General features: G+C 47.4%; 2 protein-coding genes across 6 annotated transcripts in view; both read left to right on the forward strand.

The window, feature by feature from the left end:
* Nucleotides 1-25269, forward strand: part of HOXA3 (homeobox A3) — a 47176-nt gene that overhangs the window by 17479 nt on the left and 4428 nt on the right. The window contains exons 3-5 of one of the 5 annotated variants that reach the window (XM_068152389.1): nt 9052-9262; nt 12878-12955; nt 24396-24984. In XM_068152389.1, the coding sequence (XP_068008490.1) occupies nt 24513-24984 (472 nt within the window). In that variant the 5' untranslated portion in view covers nt 9052-9262; nt 12878-12955; nt 24396-24512. Of the gene's footprint in view, nt 1-9051; nt 9263-10764; nt 10937-12877; nt 12956-16093; nt 16191-16607; nt 16958-21468; nt 21550-24395; nt 24985-25269 lie in introns of those variants that run through there. The other 4 variants (XM_068152390.1, XM_068152392.1, XM_068152391.1 and 1 more) reach the window with 4 other exon arrangements.
* Nucleotides 5164-7099, forward strand: HOXA4 (homeobox A4). Its single transcript, XM_068152397.1, has 2 exons — nt 5164-5821; nt 6360-7099. The coding sequence occupies exons 1-2, from the start codon at nt 5239-5241 to the stop codon at nt 6686-6688; spliced, it is 912 nt and encodes a 303-aa protein (XP_068008498.1). The 5' UTR covers nt 5164-5238; the 3' UTR covers nt 6689-7099.

A 25269-nucleotide genomic window follows, 5' to 3' on the forward strand; every position in this document is an offset into this window, starting at 1 on the left:
CCAGCGAAATGGGGAGCAGGGAGAGTTGTTTCCCTCCCTCCACCAAACCGACTGTCCACAAGAAAAAGTTTAGTGGAAATTTTCACCCCTCCTCCCCCCTCAGCAGACAGTTCTTCCCACATCGCTGGGATTTTTTGTTCCCAGTGCTGTGTCCACGCCGAATTTTTAGCTCCTGGGTCAGGCGTTTAGGGAGAACTGGCCAATACTGCTCAGGGCATTTAATTCTGGGGGTCATAACTGCAAATGGGATTCAGCCTGAAATTATGAGGATGAGAGGTCAATGGAAGGGGGAAAGGATAGTCTCAAATATTCATAAGCCGATGTAAAATGTGTGGAGGAGGGGACAAGGCTACGAGGAAGTCCATGAAAGAGCACACCTCACTCCCATCTATGCACTGCTGCCATTCCACTCCCCAAGGCAGGAGGCTACACTGGCCTCTGTGTAGCTGGTACGTGTGAATTATTTGCCAAAGACACAGCTGGATCGTAGCAAGCGAGTGCTATTTCTTGAGAACAGATATGCGAGACGGTAGATGTAAGGTTAGCCAAAGCGATTATTGGAGATTTTGCTTAAAGTACCTGATGAAGCCTGTGATGCAAGCGTTTATTCGGTGTGTCGGGGTTGTTCAAAGCTGCTCCTATCGCTCACTTGTAGCAAGACCTGGCATTGCACGTTTGGGGAGCCTGCCCTCGCTGGAGATAGTGCATAACCTTTCACACCCAGACTATTTATTTGATGTAAGAGTTGAGCCTGATATGAAGCTTAAAAACGTAGCCAGCGTGGTAGGAGAATAGGAGGTAGATTGTTTCCAAGAATAACAATGCGCCTTTCATATACCCAGAACGAAAGCTGTTTCTGTAACTGGCTTACTCAAGACTAGGTGCCTGAAATTCATTTGCCTTCTCACCAAAACAATTAGTGTCTCGGATCCCATATTTTCAGTCTAATTTAGAATAATAAATAAATAACAGCAGTGAAAACGTTTTCAAGAAGGTTGAAATTTTTACTTCAATAAATATTGACCATTCCAAATTCTTGTTTAAAGAATTCCTTAGAAAGAAGAGAAATAAAAAGGTCATAACCTAGAGAACAGTTAATAATCTAAGACGAACTCATTCTGTCCTTACACTCTCTGCATCCAGCACACTGCTCTCTGGTGTGGATGGTCTGCTCGAAAGACCATTCATTTATAAAACCGGGCACATTTTACATCTGTTTATTTAACCGCTCCAGGACAGAGGGAGAAAATCCTGCCAATCATCCCGTTGTTGAGAGGAGGCCCGGTGCCGGAGAAATCCCCACTTTTGCTGAAAGCTGAACTTGGGGCGAAACCCCGAGCCGTGCCCCGGCAGCGAGCGCTGGAAAAGCGCGCTCCCGCCCGCGGAGGCAGGAGCAGCCTCGAGGCTCTGTCATTCCCAGGAACAAAGGATGGAATACAGTCCATACATTCCATAACGTTTACATTTTCCCGCGATTTTTTCTTAATTTTCCCTCAGAAGTAGTGACCTGGGCAAAGCACCCTGCTATCTAAAAGACACTGTTATGGACCTTTTAGAAAAACTAAGTCCAAGGCCGAGGTGAACTTCAGGTCACCGCGTCTAACAAATATGAAAATGTCGCCTGGTGAAGGGCACGCCTTGTTATTTAACAAAGACTGTCAATGTGTAAGATTAATAAGAAACAAAATGCACACGGTGTCACTTTTCGGTCACTTTGAAACTTGGGACAGCCTCGCATTCAAGAGAGAAAGCTGGGGCTAAACATATTCAAAATGGTTTAAATCAAATTCAAACCAGGCTGCTAGTGCGATTCTTCTTCCTACCGCTCCCGGTGGAGGATGCACGGGCACCGAGAAAGATTGACTTGATTTTTTTTTTGTCCTTTCGGAATAATTACGTTTTAGCTGCGCGTGTGGAGGGTTATCAGGAGTGCTTGCTTATTTCACAAGAAAAAAGGGGAAATCTCTCTTTCCTCCCCTCTTTGGGTATGTATGAGTTTGCCTCTTCTTGGTGCATGAAAATTGACTCTCTCCCTCTCAACTTAATACCGGTGGGGTCCCCATCTCCTCCTCCTAGGCTAGCCTGGGCCAGGAAACTTTTGCTCCTTTATTAGCTGATTAAAGTCTCCTCCAGTGAAATCGAGCCTTTGGTCCTTTTGGGGGTTAAAAAAAAGAAAAAAAGGTCGGGGGGTGGGGGTGGGGGGTGGGGAAAGGGGGAAAAAAAAAAAAAAAAGAAGAAAGGTATCTGGCCTATTTTTTCCTCTCCTTTTCTTTGAGATCTTAGGATGATGCTACAAGTTGGTTGAAGGGAAGTATCGAGGGGAAAAAAGGTTTCGGAGATTGTTTATTACAGTCATAAATCTTGCAGTAAAATGTCGAAATGGCCGTGTGCAAGATAACACTTGGTGGTCTTGGCTGAGTTCTTGTTTATGATAACAAAACCACAAAGACATGGAACAGGCCTTTTGGAGGTCCTGCCTCAGCACATCTTCGCAGACTAATAGAACCACACCAAAAAAACAGACTTCAGCTGAGCAGCTCAGGTCACCTTGCAGATTTACAGTCGTATAAAAATTGCATCCTTCTCGCTGTAACCAAGTGCCAGAGTCCCACGGTAGAGCGAGGCGTAGTGAGACAAGTATACTTTGAGATCTAATCACAAATAATACAAACCAGAGCACGATCAGCTAGCCCAATATAGCGCTGAGCACTCAAACAGGGAACACCACTTTTCGTTGTGTTTTACCGAGGTTTGGGAGCAGGGCACCCTGCTGTAGTGCTCTGTCCATAGTGTCTCAGGACTTATGCCGAGGATAATATTTACGAGAACCCAGTGTAATTCATCTGGTGCTGGCCGGCAGGTATTTGTACGTATGTGTCTGTCTGTATGCATGTGTTTCTTCACGCCGGGAAACTGCTTTCTGCTTGTGGTGGGCTTTGGCAATCTTTTATTTGTTACAGTTATGTAGATGGGAGATTTATTCTTTTACAATATAGATTGCAGTTATTTTCCTTTTTATTTTAAATTGAGTCTTTTTTTTTTTTTTTAAACATAAATAAAATAGTCTCTCCTTTCCTGTCAAATGTGTGCTGTTGAACAGTTGCGGCTGTCTGTGTGTGTAACCGCATTTCCTCTACATGCAAAGTAAATAGAGAAACTTATCTATTACCCCAGTTAAAGAGTTCCATAGAGGTGATGTTGGAAATGAGTAAGTAAATGTGTTTTAACTCTCTTTACAAATTAGACATTCGATAGGAGGAGGAAATGAGTGATTGTTTAGATAAGTACTCCAGTATACCCAAGTGCTGGAAATGTTCTAACATATTACAAGCCGCCTGCAATGTGCGTGCTTGTGTGTGTGGGTAAAATATAAATCGATACTATGTGTGTCTTGTTAGATAGAATATATATTCAAATAGAATTTTATTGCATGTATCCATTATCTATAAAACTGCAAAAGACAATAATCTGAATTTAAACCAGGGCAACTGTTAATGTAACATCTTTAGGAGGGCAAGTTCTAAAATATATCTTATTTACGCTTGATATATTAGATGTGTTTTCCTATACCAGCAGATGAGATTACCCACTCAGCAATTATACTCTCGGAGGGTGCGGTAAACATTTCTATATGTTTATATGCTTTCCTGAAAAGGGGGTGGGGGTGGGGGGTGGAAATCATCCCAAAAGTTCGCTTCTAACTCAGAGTGTATCAGATTATCTGACATCCACTTAAGTGGGTGGGGTTTTTCTGTTTTGTTTTGTGGGTTGTTTTGATTTTTTGGGGTGTATTGTTGTTTGGTTTTGTGTGGTTGGGTTTGTTGGCTTTTTTTTTGTTTTGTTTTGTTTTGTTTTTCCACCCTTAGAATAAGAGTGTAATTAGTTTAGCCATCAAATTTCAATTACCTAAGGTCAGGGCGGTTGCCTCTTTTCCCTCTGAGCTGCAAATTATCGTTAACAGTCCCAGCTTTAGCAAGACAGAAGTGCCCGAGTGCCCTCTCCCTCCTACGCCAGGGTTTGCCAGTGACTTCTGCGAAGACTCTAATAATTTATCATGGAACAGAAACATTAAGAAATAAGCCCAAGGCGAGGCACACCAATACCACGGACTTAAATTCGTAGTTTGGAAACCGTTCCCCACAGGGGAAGGATGCTCGCAGCGAGTCCTGCGAACGTCGATAGGAAGTATTTGATGCGGCTGTGTCCGCCTTTCCCCGGTTCCCTGTCTCCGCTCCTCCCCGTTATTCTCAGGCTCGCTAGAGCTATCGCATCCCGCGCGCCACTCGAGGACCCTCCTCGGCCTCCCCACCACCTCCATACTAACTTTTCATCTATTCCTCCGGTCAGGACGGTTTCAAACGTGCCAAGGGCTAAGCCCAGAGCTGCCGGCCGCGGTCCGCAGCGGCGGGGCGCTGGGGGCCAGACCCCGAGGGCTGCCGGTGGCCTGTGCCCAGAAGCTGCCGCCGCCCTCTGCCTGCGAGCAGCCCCGGCTCCAGGCACTTGGAGATGGACTTGTTTAACAGGATTGTGCAACGCCTTGTGCAATGCCTGCCTCCCTCTGGATCACGCAGCCAGGCTGCGCTCCGCTTCCTCGCCCCGCTTTCCGCTTCACCCCCTCCCCCGCGCTCAGCGGAGGAACGTAGGAACAAAAAGTGCTGGAGGTGGGGGCGGGGGGAGAAAGACTGTCAGAGCTGGATCACTTTTATCTCGCTTGACACCGCGACCGCCGGACGCGGCTCGAGGGAGCCGGGGATGCTGGTGAGGAGCGGACGTGGGCGTCCGGCATCTCCAGACAGGGCACGCCGTGGTCGAGAAGCCGCGTCTCGGGCAGGAGGCGCGGCGGCAGTTGTCCCTAGGAGCGCGCCCCACGGTGGGTCATCGGGCGCGGAGCTGCCCCGCGGCCGCTCGCCCGCCTTCCATTTCCTGATCCGGGGTCCGCGGCCCCGCGCGGTAATTGGCGCTGGCGGTCAGGTGGTGGCGGGGTGGCGGGGGGCGCGGGGGGGTGCGGGTGTGTGTTGTGTGTGTTGTAGGCGCTCCAGGGGTGGGAAGAGAGGAAGGGAGGGGAGTGCGGCGGGGAGGGGGAAGCTAGAGGCCCAAACTTTGGCAGCGGCGAGCACTTGACAGCAGCGGGAGGGGGAGAGGGAGGGAGGAGAGGGAGGGGGGGAAGGGGAGGGGCCTCGCCGAGCCCAGAAAAACGACAACGCGAGAAAAATTAGTATTTTTGCACTTCACAAATTAATGACCATGAGTTCGTTTTTGATAAACTCCAACTACATCGAGCCCAAATTCCCTCCCTGCGAGGAGTACACGCAGCACAGCGGCAGCACCGGCAGCTCCGCCAGCTACCACCCGCACCACCCGCACCCGCACCCGCACGCCCCGCCGCCGCCGCCGCACCTGCACGCCGCGCACCCGGGCCCGGCGCTGCCCGAGTACTTCCCGCGGCCGCGCCGGGAACCGGGCTACCAGGCTCCCGCGGCGCCCCCGGGGCCGCCGGGACCTCCTCCCGAGACGCTTTACCAGGCGCAGGCACCCTCCTACCCCCAGGCGCCCTACAGCTACAGCAGCGCCGGCAGCGCCGCCCCGGGCCCCGAGCAGCCGCCCCCGGGCGCCTCGCCGCCGCCGCCCGCCAAGGGCCACCCCGGCCCGCCCCAGCCCCTGCTACCAGGCCATGCCCTGCAGCGCCGCTGCGAAGCGGCCCCCGCCGCCGGGGCCGGCACCGGGCCCGGCTGCCCGCTGCTGCCTGACAAGACCCTGCCCGGGATGAAGGGGAAGGAGCCGGTGGTCTACCCCTGGATGAAGAAGATCCATGTGAGCACGGGTGAGTTGCCCTTGCCAGGGGGAGGTGGGGATGTGCCTGCAGAGGACGGAAGTGGGGAGGGTGCTCCCGGGGCCGGGATGTGTCTTTGCATGTGTCGGTTGTTTTTTTTTTTCCCCCCCTCCTTCTTGCTCCACGTTTCCTAATAAATAAATATTTATTTTTTTTAAAGGGAAAAAAATTAAAAAGAGAAAAAGTGAGAAACCTTTTGTATCCGGGGTCCTTTATCAAAAGATTTACGAGACGCCAAACTGTTAGGGCAGTAATTATAGCCCCCATAAATTTAATTGCCCTGCAGTGGCTCTGGGCCATGTGTCTTTGAAGCTTTTCTTCTAACCCAAATGCCCATCACCATTTTTTATTGCTCCTCGATTGTCCCCACTTTCGATAGGCTGTTAAACAATTTTTCTTGCCGTCTAAGTATCTTATGTGAACCTGGTGTCAAGTTATTATATAATGATTATGTTCCATCGCTTCCCCCCCACTCCCTCCCTTTCTTTCCCCTCCGCGTGTGTTTGTGTGCCTGTGTGTGCACGTTCAGTCAATCCCAATTACAACGGAGGGGAGCCCAAGAGGTCTCGCACTGCCTACACCAGACAGCAGGTCCTGGAGCTGGAGAAAGAGTTCCACTTCAACCGCTACCTGACCAGAAGGCGACGCATCGAGATCGCACACACCCTCTGCCTCTCCGAGCGCCAGGTCAAGATCTGGTTCCAGAACAGGCGCATGAAGTGGAAGAAAGACCATAAACTGCCTAACACAAAGATGCGCTCCTCAAACCAGTCCACATTGAGCCAGCAGTCCAAAGCACAGACACAGGGCCACCCCCATCCTCTCGATGGGGCTACACCCAACGCGGCCGCTCTATAAATACGGGTTTGTTGTTTGTTTCTTTGTTTATATATATATATATATATTTACCTATCTATTGGGGTTTTCCAGCTGCCCCGTGGTGGAGGCTGGCCGTTTGGACCAAACAACTGTGTAAAACAAAACAGGAGCAGAAGACGAAGACGAGACGTGCCCAAGAACGGGCACATGTTTAAACCAAAAGCCGGACGATTGTCTACATTGTATATAGATAATGGTGTCATACCCATCATTTTTTTTCTATTTATGGAAACGCTTTCTTGCCCTCGATGTAAGAGAGAGCTGGATGTTGTTATGGACGAATTCTCTGTACCTAAGACGGACTTCTTTTTTTTTTTTATTATTATTATTATTATTATTTTTATTAGAACACTTTAAAAATAAAGGACGGTTGAAACAAAGACCTCGTAAGACGCTTGTGTAAGGCATTGACTTGAACAGCGCTGTTGCGTGTTGTGTTTGTGGATTCCCGTGTGTGTGTGTGAGGGTGCACATGCACGTATGCACACACACCAACACGGGAGAGAGAACGTTCACGTCCAGGGGAGGTTAAAGACATGAAAAATGTCCCCCTTTACGCCGTCTAAAGGAAAACATTTTATGTATCAAAGGTAACTTAACTGGTTTTAAGTGTAGACCCTGCGGTAGCTGTGTTCTATTAGTTTTTCTCCATGTTCCCTATTGCATTTATGTAAAGAAATATTGCTATAAAGGCTGTTGCTGTCTTCATATTTGGCACCGTCTAAATCGTTTGGGACCATGTACAATTTGTGGATTTTTGGTGTAATGTATAACAGTGCCAACTGTTGGTAATAAAGGTTATTCTGTACAAAAGAATTAAATGTTTGAAACACAAGTCCACTTAGTGCTGTTTCATCCACCTTGTGCTCTGTCTGGTGTTTGCACCAGGAATGGAAAACAATGGTTTAACGTATTGTTTTAACTTGGATTCGTTTTGTCAGTAAGGTAATGATTGCTTTAAGTATCTTGAAAAAGATCCTGATTCCTAATTGCCTGACTGGGGAAGAAAAAAACAAAACCACCAACACCGCCACCAACAAAACAACCAACAAAACCCCACCACTGTAGGACGAGGAAAGGTCTTGCTTCATTGTATAGGTGAATGGCATTCGCTTCAGCGGATTTATGGCAGAATCAGTCCAGCTCTCCATCGATGTCTGCAAGACTGTTTTCAGATACGTTACAGAGAAACTGTGCTTCTACTAGGAACCAATAAGCTCCCATGACGGGTTTTGCTGGAGGAGAAGTCACACATGCTTTGCGTGATAACACTTTAAATCTTTAGGCACTTGTGATTTATTTACTCATTTTCGCCATATTATGATTTCTCAATTGGCTAGCACTTCTGAAAGGGAATACATGGGCGGTAACTTAAAGTTTCTTCAAGCTCCCTTTTCTGTTTCTGTTTCTCTTTCTGTTTTTCTCTTTAAGACTGTTTCGAAATGCGTTGAGAAAGCTTCTGCAGAAATACGAATTTGGGTACGTGTCAAGAGGTTTATTTGACCCAGATTGTCGAAAAGACTATAGCAAAATGGGGTTCAAGTGGTTCCAGCTCAAGGCTGCGAATCTCACTGCTTCGAGGCAGATAAGAAGCTCAGGCAAAACGGAGTTGCTAACTGGGAGCCTTGTTCAGGGCTTCTACACGAAAGAGTGGCACCGGGCAGGGTAGGGGAAGCCTTCGAAAGAAGTCCGAGTGCCAGTAAATATTCCAGGGATAGCCTTAAGGCCAAATACATGCAGCAGTGATTTTTGGAGTCAGTGCTTCTCTTTTCGAGAGTGAGGCTGTCACGATCGGGAGCATCGTCAGCCCCTGAGTGAGGTAGTACCAGGCCCCAACTGTCTGGTTGCCAGCACCCCTGCTTGCCCATGGAACATGGATTGTACTGGAGAAAAATGCAGAGTACGTTCAGCATCAGGGAGGCGGCGGCCGTAAATGCCCTCAGCAAACGCTGCTGTGTCCAAGCCTGGTCAAGCAGCAGGCTTAAAAAAACCGCCTTCCACTCACATATTCCTGCTTGCTAAATCCTGAATTACCAGCAGCCTCCCTACAGAGGGAGAAAAAATACAGCTAGAAGTGAGGCATCTACTCTCCACAAGGGTGCAACTCTTCGGTTTATTGCTTGAGAAGCCCGCAATACGTTTAGGTCCAAAATTAGTACAACCGAGCAAAATTCCAGCTGAAACATATTAACTGGCGATGCAAGGTTTCTTTATGTGCAGCCTATGTGTATAAACCTGGTTTTCTCCCATTGTAAAGAGAAATGAAATCACGCTGCAAATAGCAATTTTAGGGAGAATCATTAATCACTTCTTACAATAAATACTTCTTTGTAATTCAACAGCGGTTCTGAAAGGCATTCTCTTGGAAAAGTCTGTGAAGACGCAAAGGATTTTCCTGGTTGGAAAAAAAAAACATTAAAATAAAAAGAAAAGAAAGGTGATCATGTGTAAAGACACAACATCTTGGCTGTCTGCTAAAAAAATGTACATTCTCTCGCTGGAGATTGAACGGCGGACTGCAAAATACCCCATGGCAGATTATCGTCATTTAAGGTAAATTTTCTTTCCCCCCACCCCCACCCCCCCCTTCCCCTTCTGCCTGTGCTGGGAGCGGGATGCTGCTCCCGGGTTGGGAGCCTTCTGCTCCCCGTCCAATACCGCCAGTCTTTACAATAACTTCAAAAATTACACCGTCCAGTTTAAATTCTCGCATTGTGCTCCCTTTGCTAAGGCAACCGGGAGTTCACCGAGAGGACAAATTTTCTATCCCATTAATTGTTTTTTTTAGAGGAGCAGACTGACCCTTCAAACCCTTGACCTTTAAAGACAGTATTCTTTTTAATCCGGCACTTGGACCTAAATGTTTCTTTCTCCCCTTCCCTCTCTCTCCCTCTCCTGGTGTCTCTCACACACGAATTTATCTGCTCCGGCCACAAAGGCGAGCGCGGCCCAAAACGCTGGATGTGGAAGTTTGTCAATATTTCAAAGAAAGGCTAAATCACCTCAGAGTCAATTTGCTGGCCGCAGGGAACGCCAAGGCGTTAACCCCGCTATCCACCACCGCCCCTCCACCCACCAAGAAAGATGCCCCTTTTCCAAGAACCCCCCTGTAAGCTTTTGCTATACCTGGTGTTTCATTACACGAGGAATTGAGCTGTGACAAGCGTCTTGTGGTATTTAATAGCCAAAGCCACCCTGCGTTGGAAGATGACCCAGTGCTGGGACTCTTTTTTTTTTTTTTTTTCCCCCTTGAGGGCTCTTGCCATCCCGTGGCCTTCTCACCCAGTGTTTGTAAACTAGGAAGGGATGGGGGGAGCCCTCACACAGGCAGAGATCATGACAGGCTTGCCGTGAAACTCCAGCCCCTCCAGTTCTTCTCCAATTCCCCTCCCCGCCCCGCGATGAGGTCCGTACCCACACCTCCACGGTCCCGGGGGCCCCCGCACGCCGCGGCCCCAGAGAGGCGGAGGCTCTGTCTGTGACGGGAGCCTCACGGCCTGACCGGGACGCGACGTGCAGGGTAGGACCCCCGGGGGTCGCCCTGGGGCCGTCCCTTCCATCTCGCGGGGGCCCAAGCGGGTCCCGGTGGGGCAGGGGCTTCCCGCGTGGGCAGAGGAAGCTCTGTGGCCGCCTCCCCCCGGCTCCGGGCAGCCCTCCTAGCTCCGCCCGGGCCCGCAGGCAAGCAGTACTGACCCTTGGAGGGCAGCCCGGAGGATGCCGCCCCTGATGCTCCCCTGTTCCCTTGCCAGAAGCGCCCAGAGCTGCAGACAATGGGGATCTGGATTCAACTGTCTACTTTGGGGGGGATGAGTGGTGGGTGTAAGCTGCCCCATCTCGCTGTAAAGAGCAAGTAATATAATTAATGCCCAAACGCTCTCTGCAGAAACTGAGGAGCTGTCAAAGCCAGCAAAGATTAGGCGACACAAGCACGAGGATCCCTGTTCTCGCAGATAAAGGTGTTGCGTCTGTTCTGGGGAGATATTGAAATTTTAATCTTTAGAGTCACGTGACTCATTAAATAATTAATGCAGATAGTCAGGAATGGATCTGTGGCCGTCAGTCCTCACTAGGAGTGATTCTCTCAGAAGTGAAACTCAACTCCTTATTACTGGAGTTTGGTTTTATTTTCCTTTTATTTTTTTTTTCCCTTTAAAAAAAAAAAAAAAGCCCACCTGACTTATCTTGAAAGATTCTAAACTCCTTAAGCAAGCAGTAGGGTCTGTGTTGGTAAGTAGGTAGTGTGTATTTCTAGCTTGATGACTTTAATTGTTTGTGCTTGCTTTGTCTGATGAGCGTTTCCTTAACAAGTTTAATATTTAGAAATATTAAATCTTTGTTTTAGCTGCCTTGTGGTCACATTACTGCTTTTGGTGATTAAGTGTTACCGAGGCAAACACAGTTGATAATGTTCTAATTCACGCTGTGGAAGGCTGGGTGCCACAGTGCAGGAGGACCTGCTTTGTTCAATTTTCGTGGCGTTAATAAATCACCAGCTCCTAAAGCAGGGCCAAAAAAGCGCTGGAAAGGCAGTGAGCATTGTAAAGGAAAAGTCATGGGCGAATTTCTCCATGACTCATTAGTCTGAACGATTTATGTACGAACTTAAAGTGCCGCAATGAATATTAGAGTTTGGGGTAACAACAAATAATAATAATAATAATAATAACAATAAAAAGTCATAGCGTTTGTAAAGTGCTTTACTGCTACTTAGCAACTCTTTCAAGAAGCAGCATAGTTTAAAGGACTGTGTCAGTGTAAAATATGGTGACGTGACTTAATAGCTCCAAAATAAATAACTAAAAGTAGCTGGCACCGTTTTCAGATACACGCTCCATATTTAACACGAGTGGGGCAGTCCAGTCACCACACGCTTGATCAATTGTTATTGCCGTTTGTAACATGACTATTGATTAGGGATCAAAACGGCTAAGATACGACTTGAGCCTAAAATGCCAAGGGTTTCCCTCTGTGCTGAAGCAGAATGGAAGGAAAGGTAGAGTTAAAAAATAACTCCAGGCAGCAGCTCTGAGACTGCAGATTGAACTTACATTTCTTTCGTGTTTGCCAGTCAGCGCTCTCAAATTTATGAGACGGCAGTAAACAGCTTAGTGGGCTATTATTGCACGATTTTATGTAGAATGGAGTTCAACACCAAATTTAAAATTATTAGCGTAATTATAGAACTACTAAATTACCAAAGCAAAGTCTCTGCTAGAAAAGTTCTCCCAAGACAGACTTAATATTTCCAAGGCTCAGATGACACCCTTATGCAAGAACTGTGTTATTTAATTATTAGCATTTACATTTACTGACAAATTTAAGATGCGTTAGAAGGCTTTTATTAGCAAGAATGAATACGGGGGTTACATTATTATATCTGACAAATGCCTATAGTAAACGTGATTCAGTAAGTGGCATGCGAGTAATCTATTGTCTTTTCGGATTGTGTAATATTGTTTATTTTAGGGGAATAGAAGTCGTCCATTCCGCCCCCCCCCCCCCCCCCCCCCCCCTTCAACGGGCTACAGTGTAGAGGTTGATTGGATTTTTTTGTTTGCTTGTTCATTTGTGTTTTAAAAGGGTTAAAAGAAAGAAAGAAAAAAAAAGGCTTTGGGCCCGATCTCACATTAGTGAGGTCAGTTGTTAGTCTCTTATTGCGCTCGTGGTGGCAGGATCGGGTCCCGGCTAACCGTTTGAATAAAAGCCCAACCACAATACTCCCTGCTTTTAAACTGGAACCCTATCCGCGTTTTATTCAGCAGAGATGAACACCACGACTTGTGTTTAATGCCTGTTCTTGATTAAATGATCCTAAACAAAGGTTTCCCAGAGGAAAATAAAGCAGACATTCATGTAACAAGAGTTTGGAATGACAATATTTCCAAACACTTGGAGACAGAAGGCATAGCTGTCTAAGAGAGGAGGGGGGGAAAAAAGAAAGCAAGAAAAAAAACACCGACCCAACCACACACTTATTTCTCAGCTCCCCGTGCTCTTTACCCGAGTGGGAGCCCACGATCTGCGCCGGGAGTCCGCTCCCGCTCCATCCCCTCCCGCCCCGCTCAGGGGCTCTCCCAGCGCACCCGGCAAACCATGTGTTGCCTATGAAGAAGCAAAATACCTCCCCCTTCACTCCCCGGTAAGGCACTGTTTGTTGCTTGTTTACAGGGAGCCCCGAAAAAAAGCCGCTGGGCTGGGGCGGTGGAAGCTGGGAGCACTCAGCCCAACTCTGCGCTGCTGGAGGAGGTAAGATCCGGGAAGCTGCTTTTGCGCCGATCGCAGCTGTAGGAAAGCCATTTGTCTAGTACCTGCATGCAGAACAAGACTTCTGAAATGGGATTTTTGTTGTTGTGATAAATATTTAACCTAGCTGGATTTTTTTTTTCCCCCCGCTGAAGTGGCTCTATTCATCTTCCGTGGGTAGTGAATGCGCGTGTCTGGGCAGACAAAGAGTGTATGGGACCTAAGTGATCGCCATCTCTATAAAGGCATTGGGGACAGGAAGGATGCAAAGTCATCTGAAGAGCGAGAGAGGTTGAGAATTTCTTTGTCCATTCTTAGCTCCTTCCCAAACCAAAGGAGTCAGGCGAGGGAGAGCGGCTTGGAGCCATGTCGGTGTTGAATGGCTTATCGGGCTTGTTTGTTTGCCTCTTCATTTAAGAGTCCCCCAGCCAGTCCTGCAAACATGGAGTGCGTGTGGGGATGCTGCAAAACCTGATTTTTGTCCGAGTGCATGCACCAGAATGATTCGCGAATAAGTTTCGGGTATTTGTCTGTCCTGGTTTGCTTTCCACTGGGCGGAGGTCTGTGTTTGGTGGGTCAGAGTTGTTGGAGTTCCTTCATGCTCTTGGTTCTTTGGCAACAGAAATGCAGTGCTTTTCATAGTGACCGTTTTCTTATGCTGGCCATCGAGAGGGAAGGATTACAGAGAATTGTCTTAAATTCCTACTAGATTTACCTGCTTATTTTTGGACGCTGATGTACAATTAGTGTATTTTACTACCTTTTAAAAGCGGCCATAAATTACTGGACTACAAGGGCTCTTTGTGTTGGCTTAATGAGCTGCTTAAATCTTAACTACAAAAAGGGGCTGCAAATGTCTATTCATGCTTGTGTTAGGAAATTAAAAGCGAAAATACGGTACGAGTGAGCCTTCCTCCGGCGGCATGCACCCACACCACTGCGTGCGGAGATATTTGGGATTCCTAAACAGACCTAATACTGGAAACCTCAGCTGACTCTGAGCAGAACTTCTCCCACAAGGGCACAGCCTCTGTTCTTGTATCTGTTTGGAAATTATCAAAACCAAGCTTTATCTTAATCAGTTGCACAGATGTAGGTGAACTGTTCTGTGTCCCAGCAGATTTCAGATCTTTTGAGGAAGCTAGGAAAGAGGAAATAAATACTTATATCGTACAGTGATTTCCCATTTCTTCTCCACATGGGAGTGATAGGTTTACCTCTTAGCAACTGGCATAAAAGTAAGCTTGAAAGACAGCAAAAATTCTATATCTGGTTATACTGAAGGTAACTTTTAATAGCATTAATTCTAAGAGTGGCTATTAGTGCCAGAGATGGCACAAAGGGTCTCTCTTAATGAAGGCACGTTATGAATTCAGATCTGTTTGTTGTTACTGATCCTGGAATTTCAGCTCGAAGACACATGTATAAAATCCAGGAAAATCAGTAGCAGACCTGCTGATAAATTCCACATTTTTCTGCTAGAAATCGTGTTTCAGGTCTCCAAATCATGGAGGTAATAAAACACAATGTTGAATATCCAGGAACAGGAACAAAGCAATATATGGTGTGGTGGGGGAAATCTAGCTTCTGTGATTCCCAAGATCATTTGCATCTGTATTCGAAAACTTGTAATCACGATACTAAACCAAAGTAAGTTTTATTCAAAATCGGTGGAAGAGAATAATTTACAGCTGTGATCCCAGACAGCATAAAGTTAGGCAGACTCCCCCATCTGCCCTCCCAAAGCACACCCTGTGGAAGGTATTTACACGTCAAGAAGTTACTTTTCTTAAGAATTAATTAGTTTCCCCACTACATACATGAAGTTAATTGTTAAACAGTAGTTTTAGCATTAACTTGACCATTAATACTAATAAAGATGTTCATAGAAACACAGTTTTGAAGCCAATAGCCATAGCTAGCGTTAAGGCATTTAAGTTGACTTATGATTGTGATTTATTGCTTTTGTAGTTTCTATTTGCTCAGGACTGTAACTTCTAAAGCCATCTTTCTGCTTTTGACACAAAGCAGTCGATAACTTTTTACAACAGCCCCAAGAAGTCTTGCTCTGTTTTTTTCAGTATCTGCTTCATTCCCCATTAATTTCGGTTTCATTGTTGCAGAAGAACTTCTCTATGTGTTTCTTTCATGGGGTCTGTTTAAGAGTCGTGAATCCATCTCGAGTAAATATCAGTCTCAGTTTACGTTGAGTACGAGGGCTGTGGAGCTACCAGTTGTGATGGTGGTTGCAGACTTGGGCACGTTGTGTGTGGCTAATGCACTCTCTTTTTCAAAGCTTTATGGGTTTTATTCCAGTTCTTAGTGAGAGGGATCATTTATGTATGTCCTGCTACTAGTTTAGTGACTTCTATGTGAAATATTGTATAATCCTCCTCTTTTGTAATGTAATGCTGGCTTTGTTGCGATGTCCACCACTGTACAATGTTTCTGATGGGTTTAAATTCAACTGGCCTACTTCTGCAGTCCAAATTAGAGTACAGAGTATAGAGTATAGAGTATACAGTATAGAGTATTAGAGTTTGTTCCTGACACTAAAGATCATCTTTAAAAAGAAATATCCTCCCATTCTGTTCAATGAATTGCAGGTGAAACAGTAAATAGGATATGCAGTTAGCTGAAAAATTCATTTGAGCTCATGAGGGGTGGTGAAAAAAATTTAGGCAAAGCTGCATGTGTATTGCCCTGCAAAATGCTGGAGTCACAAAACTGGACCAGGAACACATTAAAAGCATGAACTACCTGATTTTCTTTGACTCCTTCCAGAAAAAGTTATGTGAGCTGAGGTTTTCTTTTGTTTGCTTAGCTTATTGTGTCAATAGGACAAGTTAAACAATCTTGAAGGGAAGATGTGGTCTGCTCGCACATAGCGAAGCTGCCTGGCTTGGGGGCCACATACAACTTTGCTCCTTTTTTTTTTTCTTTTTTTTTTTTTTTTTCCTTTCCTTCCCTCCATATTTTTTTTTTTTTTCCTTAGGCAAAGAGCTCCCCCTCCTCATTTTTTTTTTTTCCCCCTCTCATAGTTAGAAACCTATAATTTTGTGCATCACTCAAACTATCCGTATAGGAAATGCGTAAGCACAGGTTTAACAGCAAGGTCCCAGAAGATTTTGCGAAATTCAGAGACACGCCAGTGAAGGAAGGTGTATTCTTCAAAGTGTGTTACAAGGATAAAAATCAACTAGCTTCTTAGAAGAGACTCTTTTTTGGCCTTTGTCAGGTAATTATGGGTCTTTTTAGTTTCTACAGGAGCCCTGATGTAGCGTGTGGGAGTTGAGCAAGCCCTGTACAATGGTAGGGTAGAGGCATCTGGGGGTGGGGGGAAGGCTGGTAATTGTCCCATTTACAAGGGGACTGGAAATAATAGTATTAAGGTTTGGGCTTTCTTCGGGGGTTGCAGAGGACATGCGACGTGGAGCAGAGTGGCGGGCCTGGGGAGCAAATGCTGGTTAATTAGGCTAAGTATCAAAGTGCAGCGTAATCCCATATTATAAAAATTCCTCTTACCTTCTAATGGGCTTTGTCTAAAGAAATATTGGTGTGGGAGGAAAAAGAATCAAACCAATCTCCCCTCCTAGTCATCTGCATCTTTTGGATCCCCACCCCCCCCTTCACCTCTTCTTTAACGTATTGGGTTAAGGCTTTAAAAAGCAAAGGCTCGCACTAAGAAACCCTGTTTCTTCAGTGATTCCCTATTTCAAATAAAAGGATTTAAGTTGACGTATGACCACGTGAGCACATAATACAGCGCATTATTGTGGCATTTGGAGTGGAGACCCGGTCTGGCTCCGTCTGCGATTACGCTTTTCCAGTTTCTGTTCAGAGCAAGCACTGCTTTCTATTATTTATTTTTTTTTTCCTCCTACCCCCATCACCATCCCCTCAAGAGCTGGCCATTTCGCTGACAGCTTTCGTTCCTTATGGAAAGGTTATTGTCGAGCCGAGAGGACGAGATGCTTCGTTAGAAAGGATGGATTTTATTTTAAGGTATTTCCGTTGATTGTTCATTTCTGTGGTGAGTTATTGCTGTTCGAGGCAAAGGTCAGTAGCAGAGGCTGGAGTAAGTGCGTGTGTGTGTGTGTGCGGGTGTGTGCGCACCCGGAGCCAGGCTGCTTCCCCCTTTGTTTCAATTTGCTGCGGTAAATAGTCAACTCTCCCCTCTCAGCGAGCAGAGCAAGGAGAGTTTGCTTCTTTATTTATTTTTCTCCATAGAGATCCCATACTGCTGTTGATGGCCGGCTGCCTCCACCCCGGCCCCTCGATTACCATCTATATCATTATTTATGATCGGCTAGAGATGGGAAGCATCTTTTGTTGTCGTGTTTGGATTTCCCCCCACGATGTTATTGTTTTATTATATTTTATTTGTGTGTTTATTTATGTACGGTTTTGGGGAAGACGGAGAAAATGATGCGGGGGGCGGTGGGGGGGGAAGCTCTTTGGTCGGGGTCGTGCTCGAATGTGCGGTGGCGGCCGCGGTAGTTGTTTTATGGGTGTTTGCTCGGCCTCTGCTGCTCCGTAAATCGATGAGTGTGCGATTGTGCTGCCATTTTATTTATGAAGCTTTAGTGGTACTTTGTTTTCTGTTCGCTGAGGGCTTCATGAGCACTCAGCAATGTGGCAAAGCTTCCCCTTCCCAAATGAGCCAAGACCCTCCTCTATTTCTCCGAGATGAGAAGGAGCTCAACCAAGAGCCGGGTATGGCTTCTAACAATAAACCAGCCTTGGAATTGTGTGGTTTTTGGGGCTTTTTGGTTTTGTTTCTCTCTCTTTCTCTCTTTGACTGGGGATCTGGAAAGCGAGAGTGAAAAGGGGAGGAGTGGAAATTATCTGCTAGCAGAACATATACTATTCCAAAATCCATATCTATACCGTCGTCTACATAAATACAGATATATATATATAGGTACGTATACATATGTAAGTATTTGCATATACTTACAAATATGTGTGCATAGCTATATATAAAGAGAGCCCTTTACATGACAAAAATAAGTGATTATTTGGCCATCCAAGGACGGCAAAAGGCTGTATAAAACGACATTTCTCTGGTGTGTCTCGGCTTTGGGAAAGGTCTTGTTGGTGTGGCTCTTTCCTCCTGTTCGCTCCGCGTCTCGCCTGTTCCTTCGATACCATTCTGTGTCCAGTTAGCGGGTGCTTGTAATGACTCGTCTTCTGAGGTCAGAAAGAGAGGGAGAGAGGAAGAAAAGCGAACGACGATCAAAAACTCCTCTGAAACCAACCAACAAAAAACAAAATTTTTTTCACTCGGAGCTATTTGCGGCCGTTCTGCAGAGACCTACAGGGAGGAGATGTTGGATGTGGTTTCTCGCTTTCCTGCTCTTTAAGCTGCTCTCAGAGCAGAACTGACCCAAAGAAATGGTATTTCCCCTTCTCTCCATACTGAAGCACGTTGTCCTTTCCTAGACTCTCTTGGGCGAGGGGAGGAGAGCTGTTTCGCTCCCAGCTGTGTGTCTATAAGCCAAGACTGGCTTTGTTGTATTTCGAAATGGGCCAAAACACACCTCGAAAATAAAGTGCAAGCTTTAATTGCAGCTCAATTACTTGGCAGCGTTTTCTCTGATTTATGACCCAGTTCGGATGCATATTGACCCAGTTAAAAGACTCATAAATAATATAGTCCTGCTCCAGAGCAGAAGAAAGCAAGAAGAGTTTTGGAGGAGAGAGGGATTTTGGTGAGTCGTGTTAAATAATCTCAGTCTTCTGAGCAAATAGCAAAGACTCTGTTGCCATTTTTCAGTGTTAGAGAACATAAACAGTGATTCACGTTAACCACGGTTCTCTTCGATAGTCCAGCCCTTCTCTAAGGCAGCTATTATTGCCTCCTAACTCTCTAACGACTTGGACAGGCATCACTTTCAGAATTGGTCCCTTTCTCCAGCACTCCCCGCCTTGTTATATCGTCCCTGAGAGATTCCCCCAAATCAGCCTTGAATTATGGTGCTGCCTGCTTTAATTTCGGAGCATCCAAGGACAATGTGCTTTACAGATATTATTTTATTCAAAAACTAATAATATTTCCAGGAAAGTGGAGGAGTCCGCAGAGTGGAACCCTTCGGGCAGAAAAGGCAGCTCAATTTTGACCTAGGTATCAGCCCCAAACGCTGACGGTCTCTCCCCGAGCTAAGTTCTATCACTCTCTGTGGAATGGAGCAGAAAGAAAATATTCGGCCTCTGGGAGGAAAAGACAGATAAAAGCAGCGGGGTTCTGTGTGCTGGGACACTTATCCCAATATCATAGGAGACATTAAAAAAAAATATCATCTCCTGTTTAAAATGACCTCTTTGGGGAGAGAGGGGGCGTGGGGAAACGGGACTAGCAGGCAAAAATTCGCAAAATACTCTTTGCAGGAGGTAAGACGAATAGAGGAAACACTTCAGTATTCCTATGAACCACTTCGGTTCTCATAATTAAAGTCCTTTGCAAATCTCTTCAGTTTTTAAAAGATCCTTTCCCCCCGACCCAGTCCCCGCTCATAAATACAGACATGTAGTCAGAATATCCCGCTGGACACTGCTTCAAAATTTAAAAGGCACTCCTAGGAAAAGACTGCCCAGGATTTCGGCAGGGCTTCCCAAACCAGCAAGCTCCTCGGCGTCCGCAGGCTCCTGCAGTATCCATCTCTCTCTCTCTTGCCAAATCCTCTTCTCCGGTCCGGGGGGCTCCGTCGGGGCGCAGCGCTGCCTCTCACTATTTGGTCGGACAAGAGGGGGAATTGGCAGATCAGCGGTTTCAGAAAAAAGTGTGGGGTTGATTATTGACTAAAAAGACTTTGGTGGTTTTTTTTTCCCTTCCGATGCAACATTCAAGGGATTGTTTGAAGCAAAACGCATACGCGGGATTTTTGCCTCTTCTCTCCTCCTACGCTGCCCGCTTCCCCTTTCATGTGGTGCCTTCTCACTTATGCCATAAGGAGCAAGTGTTTTCTGTTTTAGTGCTCTGTTTACAGCTTTGGTGCATGAAGTCATAAATCTTGCATAGCCATAAATGACAAAAACCATTGGTATGCGTAAGAGGCCACCTCAGCCTTAGAGTGCTTTTTATTTCTCTCTTTCGCCTTGCTTTGTTTGTGCTTTGAGATGACGCCGGGCTCCCTCATGCTTTAAACGGACTGGTTATATTTTTAATGCCTTAATTAACGAAGTAACGTCAAATTTACACCTAGGCATTATTCAGAGCCTCCACTTAATGCGCGGAACCCATAGTCCAGCTACTGTCTGCCACAGGGGCAAGAGATGCAACTTTATTTAAGTTCTCGTTTGCACGGTCGCAGATATGTTTCTGTTATAGGAAAAAGGGGAGACACCCCCCTCACCCCGGGAAAGAAAAAAGAAGGGGGGGGGGGGAAATGCCCAGGCCCCTGCAGAAAGAGGCGAGTGCTTTCGTCAGCGTTGCCGAGGAGCAAGAAGCGAAGGAGAGTTGTGGGGGCAGCGGGCCCGCGTCCACGCGGGGCTGTTGCCCACGGACCCCTGTCCCCACGAGTGACTGCGGGTACCCCGACCCTCCTATGCAGCACACATACGTGTGTGAGAGCCCCTGTGCCCGACCCGGGCGCTGGGGATATCTGGGGGGCGGAGGGGTGCCTGTGTGTACATCTGTGTGTGTGTGCGCTCACGCATGCATGAGTTAATAATTAGTAACTCTAATGATTTCCAGCGTGGCTCTGAAAGCATTGCCCAGAGCGGGGATCCTGGTGGGCTTCGGTTGGCTCTCAGGACCCAGCTCCGGCTCTCAGGGCTTTGCTTCCCTTCCCGGGACTCAGCCGGGACTTTGAGGGGCTCCCGGCGGCGGGGAGCAGCAGAGGGGCTATTCCGCAGCTGCCCCCCAAGGCCACCGGTAAGAGGGACAAATCCAAGCCCCCCTCCAGCAGCACCCCCGGAGGCTGGTGAGAGCGACCCTTTGTGAGCGCCGTTTGTCTTCATTAGCATAATTTTCCTGGACTTTGGTGACGCCCGGGTGCGGGAGGGGGGGAGGAAGGAGGCTCACTCCTTCACTGCCACACTCCTCTGCTCCCTCCCCAGCCCCCACTCTGCCCCAGGCTTCCTCAGGCGGCCGCCTTTCTTTTTTCTTTCTTTTTTTTTTCCCTTTTTTTTTTTTTTTTTTTTTTAATTCCCCTCCACCCCACCCCCACATCCCCCTTTCTCCTTTCGTCTCTCTCCTTTCCTTCCCAGAGCAGCCCTGGGAAACATCCCCGTCCTCCGTGCCCCGCGCAGGGGGAGCCAGGCACGCCGGGGACTGTTTCGGGGCAGGGTGGGTAGCCTGAAGCCGGGGGGAAGCCAGGGAATTGAGTGTTCGGAGAACCCATCTCCATCCCGTGCGGGACAGGGCTTGCCCCTCCCGGACGAGGGGTGCTGGGTCCGAAGGAGTTGAGCCAGTGCCCCCCCCGCGGGCACAGGGACTGGGCTGGGACAGACAGCCCCTGCGCCCTGGGTTGTGTCGCTTCAAAAAAAAAAAAAAAAAAAAAAAAAAAGGAGAAAAGAAAAAAAAAAAGGGAAAAAAAAAAAAAAGAGAGAGCGCGAGAGCATGCTGGCTTCCGCCTCAGTCGTCAGAAGTTAAGGTAAGCAGGCCACAAATACGCTGCTATCAGTCGTGAATGGTGGAGTTTATGTCCCAGTGATTTATGACCGTAGACTTAAATGTCGGTTCAAGAAGAGTTCACAAGCTGGGGCTTCCTTCCAGGCAGTGAATGATACCCTTACACTTCGTGTTCAGGCAGCTCTCTCTCCTCTCTTTCCACCCCCCCTCCCCGCCTTCCCCCCTCTCCCCCCCTTTTATCTCAGCTTTGTCTTTATCTTTCAGGAAATCTTTCGGGGGGGGTTTGCCTGGATTTTCTTCCGTCAGAGTTTGGGGCTCAGATGGGAGTTATAGGGCAAAGATCTGGTGTGCTTGGGAAGGGTGCAGGGGGAAGGACAGGGTAGGGGAGAGCTGATGTGGAGTTGGGGTAAGCGGAGAGGAGGGGACTTGCCTCCTCTAGTACCTTTCATCTGCTGTCTCCGGGCTGTCTGGATTGGGGGAGAGAAATTGGTAAAGGGCATAGAGGTGTAGTGCACAAGTGGAAATTGAGTCGATTAAACGGGCACTGGAAAAATTGAGGGCTGATCCGTGTTTATGAGGCTTGGCTTTTTGTCTTCGAGGGGGGGAGAGGAAAGCTCTTCCCACCCCAGGCATCGGTTGAGGTGGGAAACTTTCTTTTTCGCCTCCCTCGTTAGGACACTCTTATTATCCTGATTGTGGTCGCTCTTAATCCCGCTATTCCCACTTCCACCAGGAATGGACAGGCGCTCCGGAGGTTGCCCCTGCTTTTGCATAACTTTGTAGGAAGTGATTAACTTGGAGAAGCTAAAAGCGGTACCCGTTTTGGTTTTTTTTTTCACTTGCTGGCAGTCGGCCGAAGCTTCAGTGATATTTTGCCTTCCGAGCAAAGTTGCCTATTGTTTGCGGGCAGCCGGCTGCGTGTGCATCCCAGCTCCGCATCCCTGCACAGCTCTGCCCATCCTAGCAAACTTCCAAGTGGCCAGGGGAAGGCAAAATATTTGATGTCGCGATCATGAAAGGCGGATGCCTTTGTGAAATCACCATTGCCTCATTATCTCTTCTTTCTCCTCTGGTAGTGGTGTCTATATTCTCTCTTTCAAAGGAATTGAGAAAAATCACACCAGGCCTCGACAGCTTCAGGAAGGGGAGGCGAGGAGCTGGAAATTGTGTGCGTGCCTCAGATCTCCATTGCCTTATTAGCTTAATAACATCCAAGCAGCTTGATTAGTGCAATAACAGGGCGGCCGCCCTGCTGTAGGTGTGTTACCTTCATTTTGTTACGATCGAACAAAAGTGATAGTGTTTTCTAAGAACTTGTGTAACTTGAAAGGCAATGAACGAGCTCGTTTGGTGCCTATGTTGTGTAAGGCTTTCCGCCCCTAAACATTTGTCCTCCTTAAATGTTTTGGAGGGAATACACAATTGCTTAAGTACAAGGAAAGTGGCAAAAGAAACGAGAGCTCTTCTGTTTCGAAAAGACACGGTTGTTTGTCAGCAAGGGGTAAGAAGATGTTGAGGAACATACTTTAATTTCCGAGGACAATGTGAGTGGGTGTGGAAATAGCTTCTAGATCGGAGATTGCACACGGGTCTCATTTGTCATTAATGCGGGCGATTCTTGAACTGGTTGTTTTTAGGCAAGTGATTAGTAGCTTTGATCGGAAAACCAACCAACCAACCAAAACAACAACACAACAAATCCCAAACTCAGAAAGAAGTAAGGATGTTGGACAAAAAAGGGGGGGGAGGAAAAGGATTCGCCCTAGCAGGAGAAGCATTCTCTGGGTTTGTGTCCACCCTCTCCCCAGCCAAGTGACCCTCATACATCAAATTACATAGCAGTTTCCAAGACAGAACCTATTATCGCTAAGTTGGAAGGAAAGTTCAAGCCGTGGTCATGGAGATGAACGCTGGTTTTTCAGGTTCCTGGTGTGTTGTTTTTTTTTTTCCCAATCCATCATGTTTTAACAGGTAGGATCTGGCTGATTCCACGAAAAGTTAGTGTCTTGAAAAGAACTCCTGATAAAAACAAACAAACAACCGCCAAAGCACCTAGCTCGCCCCTGCTGGCCTCGCTGAAGGGGCTTTGGGGTCGCGGATGGGAAGCGGGTGCGGGGGTTGCGTGGGGCGGCCCCGGCCGCGCTGCGGGGCCGAGTGGGAGACGCTGAGGGCAGCGGCAGGGACTTGCACGGTCAGAAACCGCTTCTTCAGGGGTGCGTGACCTGGGCGGCTCGGGGTGGTGTGAGAGCGCAGAGGGAAGAAGGCGCTGGCTTTGTTTATTTTCCTATCGAGAATTTCATAAACAAGCTAAAATCCATCACTTGAATGGATCGGGGAGTGTGAATATCCATGGCTAGGAAATCTTTCCACCCTGCTCCTGCCCCTGCCACACGTAGACAGGAACAATCTCATGTATTCCTTTGAAGTTGCATGGAGAGCTGTAACCCGGAGAGAAAGGCTAAAAATAAAATGATGCCACTTACAGGGAAGGGTTTGATCTGAAGGAGCAGCCCAATCCCTTCACATTCCCTGTCCCTCTATCAACCTTATTGCAGAGGCTGGTATTAAAACAGCCTCTCAGTGATAAGCCATCAACCCCCTTGCTATGTGGTGCCCTGCTCTATTTCTTAAGAATAAATAAAGAAAAAAACCTGGAAAGCTCCTATCCCAGTGCAGCAAACTGTGTATTTGTAGCTGCCAGTAAGTCCGGGCAGCTCTTATATCGAAATGCTCTGTGCCTGAGGCCAAGTCATGCTGCTAAATATTGCTGACCACTTTTTCTTTTATGGCTTTCATGTCACTTAGCTATTGAAAGTAAGATGGATTTGTACCATTTCTTCACCCTGCTCTGCTCTCCCCACACCCCAGGTCTGCCCGGAGAGGCCATTGGAGGAAGAGTGCCACGTGACAGAGGGGTGCCAATGTTATTCTCCGAGGGTGTCAAGACCCTGTCAGTTTGCGAAATAAATATTGGGAAACAACGAAATGCAAAAAACGACCTACTACGACAGCTCTGCAATCTATGGTGCCTACCCCTACCAAGGAGCAAATGGTTTCACTTATAATGCAAGTCAGCAGCAATATCCTCCATCTTCATCACTTGTGGAAACTGAGTACCACCGCCCTGCGTGCTCCCTCCAGTCCCCTGGCAGCTCTGTGTCCCACCACAAGGCCAATGACATCAGTGAGAGTTGCATGAGGACCCTCCCCAGCCAGCCTCTCCAGACCCCTGGCCTCACTGACACACAGGCCCCACCGCAGCCACCTCCAGCCCAGCAGGCGCAACCTCCACCTCCGTCTTCTGCCTCACCATCTCAAAATGCCAGCAACAACCCTGCCCCAGCCAACCCCACCAAGAGCCCGGCTCTTAACTCGCCCACTATGTCCAAACAGATATTCCCATGGATGAAAGAGTCTCGGCAAAACACAAAGCAGAAAAACAGCAGTTCCAGTTCAGGTATGAAACACAGTCTCCCTCTCCCTGGGTACCCCTGAGCTAGCCACATATCTTGTGTGGACAAAGGCAATGCTACCCACCTTCACTTTGGGGAGGGAGGGGGCTTTTTCTCTTGAGCTTTTGGAAAGGGGCTGTCAGCACTCACAAGGGGAACTCAGTGAATGAATCAATCCCTACAAAACATTCCCAGTCTTGCAGGGCGGGTCCAAAGTGATTTTGTTTCCTCATGGCTAAAGCACTTGGGCCCTCCTGCATCTATCACATTTCATAAGTAATCCCCCTTCC

Source organism: Melanerpes formicivorus, unplaced genomic scaffold (genome assembly GCF_026170545.1).
Source record: "Melanerpes formicivorus ecotype bairdi unplaced genomic scaffold, bMelFor1.0.p_v2 SCAF_23, whole genome shotgun sequence".
Taxonomy (NCBI): Eukaryota; Metazoa; Chordata; class Aves; order Piciformes; family Picidae; genus Melanerpes; species Melanerpes formicivorus.